Source organism: Lepidothrix coronata, unplaced genomic scaffold, assembly GCF_001604755.1.
Source record: "Lepidothrix coronata isolate B3197 unplaced genomic scaffold, Lepidothrix_coronata-1.0 Scaffold473, whole genome shotgun sequence".
In the NCBI taxonomy this organism is placed as follows: Eukaryota; Metazoa; Chordata; class Aves; order Passeriformes; family Pipridae; genus Lepidothrix; species Lepidothrix coronata.
This window is the reverse complement of record NW_016690653.1, coordinates 43,294-46,830: the sequence shown is the minus strand read 5'-3', so window position 1 is coordinate 46,830 and position 3,537 is coordinate 43,294. Positions and strand designations below refer to the sequence as shown.

General features: G+C 25.5%; 1 protein-coding gene across 1 annotated transcript in view; it reads right to left on the bottom strand.

Annotated features, from left to right (window-relative positions):
- Positions 1 to 1,251: 1,251 nt before the first annotated feature.
- The window catches only part of OTOF (otoferlin), a gene marked incomplete at its 3' end in the record, with an annotated part of 29,895 nt that continues 27,609 nt past the window's right edge, over positions 1,252 to 3,537 (bottom strand). The window contains exon 12 of the mRNA XM_017839736.1: positions 1,252 to 1,368. Coding sequence (XP_017695225.1) covers positions 1,252 to 1,368 — 117 coding nt within the window. The remainder of the gene's footprint in view (positions 1,369 to 3,537) is intronic.

Below are 3,537 nucleotides of genomic sequence, written 5' to 3'. Positions count from 1 at the left end.
TGGGTTTTTTTTATAGAAATAAAAAATATGGGGGGGTTATAGAAATAAAAAATATTGGGGTTTTACAGAAATAAATAATATGGGTTTTTTTTATAGAAATAAAAAATATGGGGGTATTATAGAAATAAAAATATGGGGTTTTTATAGAAATAAAAATACGGGGTTTTATAGAAATAAAAAATAATACGGGTTTGTTAATAGAAATAAAAAATATGGGGTTTTTATAGAAATAAAAATATAGGGGTATTATAGAAATAAAAAAAAGGGGTGTTATAGAAATAAAAAATATGGGTTTTTTAATAGGAATAAAAAATATGGAGATTTTATAGAAATAAAAAACCACAGCTTTTTAAAGAGAAATTAAAAAATACGGGTTTTTTAATAGAAATAAAAAATACGGGGTTTTTAATAGAAATAAAAATATGGGGTTTTTAAAAAAATAAAAAATATGGGGTGTTATAGAAATAAAAAATATGGGGGTTTATAGAAATAAAAAATATGGGGGTTTATAGAAATAAAAAATATGGGGGTTTGATAGAAATAAAAAATAGGGGTTTTTTTATAGAAATAAAAAATATGGGGTTTTAATAGAAATAAAAAATATGGGGTTTTTAATAGAAATAAAAAAATACGGGGTTTTTTATAGAAATAAAAAATATGGGGTTTTTTATAGAAATAAAAAATATGGGGTTTTATAGAAATAAAAAGTATGGGGTTTTGTAGAAATAAAAAATATTGGGGTTTTTATGGAAATAAAAAATATGGGGGTTTATAGAAATAAAAAAATATGGAATTTTTTTATAGAAATAAAAAATACGGGTTTTTTAATAGAAATAAAAAATATGGGGGGTTTATAGAAATAAAAAATATGGGTTTTATAGAAATAAAAATAGGGGGGTTTATAGAAATAAAAAATATGAGGGTTTTGTAGAAATAAAAAATGGGGGGGGTATAGAAATAAAAAATAGGGGTTTATAGAAATAAAAAATAGGGGGTTTTATAGAAATAAAAAGTATGGGGGTTTTTTATAGAAATAAAAAATATGGGGGTTTAATAGAAATAAAAAATATGGGGGTTTTTATAGAAATAAAGAATATGGGGTTTATAGAAATAAAAAATATGGGGGTTTATAGAAATAAAAAATATGGGGTTTTTAATAGAAATAAAAAATNAGGAACAAATCCCTTGGCTGCCCCAAGGACCCCAAAGCCGGCTCTTTCTCCCCCCCGGGGTTTTTTGGGATTTTCCCACCTCGTCGGCCAGGAAGCGCAGCCTGTGCAGGAAGTTGTGCGCCAGCTTCAGCTTCTCCCGCAGCGAGTGGCGCTTCACCTGCTGCCGCAGCGCCCGAGCCTGCTGCGACAGACCCTCCTGCGGGGCAGGGAAATAAAAAAATACGGGGTTTTTATAGAAATAAAAAATAGGGGGATTGTAGAAATAAAAAATATGGGGTTTTATAGAAATAAAAAATATGGGAGTTTTAATAGAAATAAAAAATATGGGGTTATATAGAAATAAAAAATATGGGGTTTTTATAGAAATAAAAATATGGGGGTGTTATAGAAATAAAAAAAATGGGTTTTACTAGAAATAAAAAATATGGGGGTTTTGTAGAAATAAAAAGTACGGGGTTTTTATAGAAATAAAAAATACGGAGTTTTTACTAGAAATAAAAAATACGGGAGTTTTAAAAGAAATAAAAAATAAGGGGGGTTATAGAAATAAAAAATATGAGGTTTTAATAGAAATAAAAAATATGGGGGTTAATAGAAATAAAAAGTATGGGGGTTTATAGAAATAAAAAATATGGGGTTTTTTATAAAAATAAAAAATAGGGGGGGTTTTATAGAAATAAAAAATAGGGGGTTTTTATAGAAATAAAAAATAGGGGTTTATAGAAATAAAAAATATGGGGTTTTATAGAAATAGAAAATATGGGAGTTTATAGAAATAAAAAATATGGGGGTGTTATAGAAATAAAAAAAATGGGGTTTTTATGGAAATAAAAAATATGGGGGGTTATAGAAATAAAAAATATGGGGGTTTTATAGAAATAAAAAATATGGGGGTTTGATAGAAATAAATAATACGGGGGTGTTATAGAAATAAAAAATACGGGTTTTTTATTAGAAATAAAAAATATGGGGGTTTATAGAAATAAAAAATATGGGGGTTTATAGAAATAAAAAATAGGGGGTTTTATAGAAATAAAAAATATGGGGGCTTTTATGGAAATAAAAAATATGGGGTTTTTAATAGAAATAAAAAATATGGGGGTGTTATAGAAATAAAAAATATGGGGNAAAAAATATGGGGTTTTTATAGAAATAAAAATATGGGGGTTTTTATAGAAATAAAATATATGGGGGTTTTATAGAAATAAAAAATATGGGGTTTTTATAAGAAATAAAAAATATGGGGTTTTTAGAGAAATAAAGAATATGGGGTTTTTATAGAAATAAAAAATATGGGGGTTTATAGAAATAAAAAATATGGGGGTTTTATAGAAATAAAAAATATGGGGGGTTATAGAAATAAAAAATACGGGGTTTTATAGAAATAAAAAGTATGGAGTTTTTATAGAAATAAAAAATATGGGTTTTTTTATGAAATAAAAAAATATGGGGTTTTTATAGAAATAAAAAATACGGGTTTTTTAATAGAAATAAAAAACCTACAGGGTTTTTTATAGAAATAAAAAATAAGGGGTTTTTTAATAGAAATAAACAAATATGGGGTTTTTATAGAAATAAAAAATATGGGGGTTTATAGAAATAAAAAATATGGGGTGTTATAGAAATAAAGAATATGGGGTTTTTTATAGAAATAAAAAATATGGGGTTTTTGTAGAAATAAAAAATATGGGGTTTTTATAGAAATAAAAAATATGGGGTTTTTATAGAAATAAAAAATATGGGGGTTTTGTAGAAATAAAAAATACGGGTTTTTATAGAAATAAAAAATATGGGGTTTTATAGAAATAAATAATATGGGGTTTTTATAGAAATAAAAAATACAGGGTTTTTACTAGAAATAAAAAATACGGGAGTTTTAATAGAAATAAAAAATAAGGGGTTTTTAATAGAAATAAAAAATACGGGGTTTTTTATAGAAATAAAAAATATGGGGTTTTTTATAGAAATAAAAATACGGGTTTTTATAGAAATAAAAAATACGGGATTTTTAATAGAAATAAAAAATACGGGGGTTTTATAGAAATAAAAAATACGGGGGTTTTATAGAAATAAAAATATGGAGGTTTTTATAGAAACAAAAAAATATGGGTTTTTTTAATAGAAATAAAAATTACGGGTTTTTCTATAGAAATAAAAAATACGGTTTTTTTAATAGAAATAAAAAATACGATTTTTTTATAGAAATAAAAAATCCGGGTTTTTTTAAATAGAAATAAAAAATACGGTTTTCTTATAGAAATAAAAAATACGTGGGTTTTTTTTCTCCCGTGCCAGGAGAAGGAGGCATGAAGGTCCTCTCCCTCTCTCCCTCTCCCTCTCTCCCTCTCCCTCTCCCTCTCCTTCT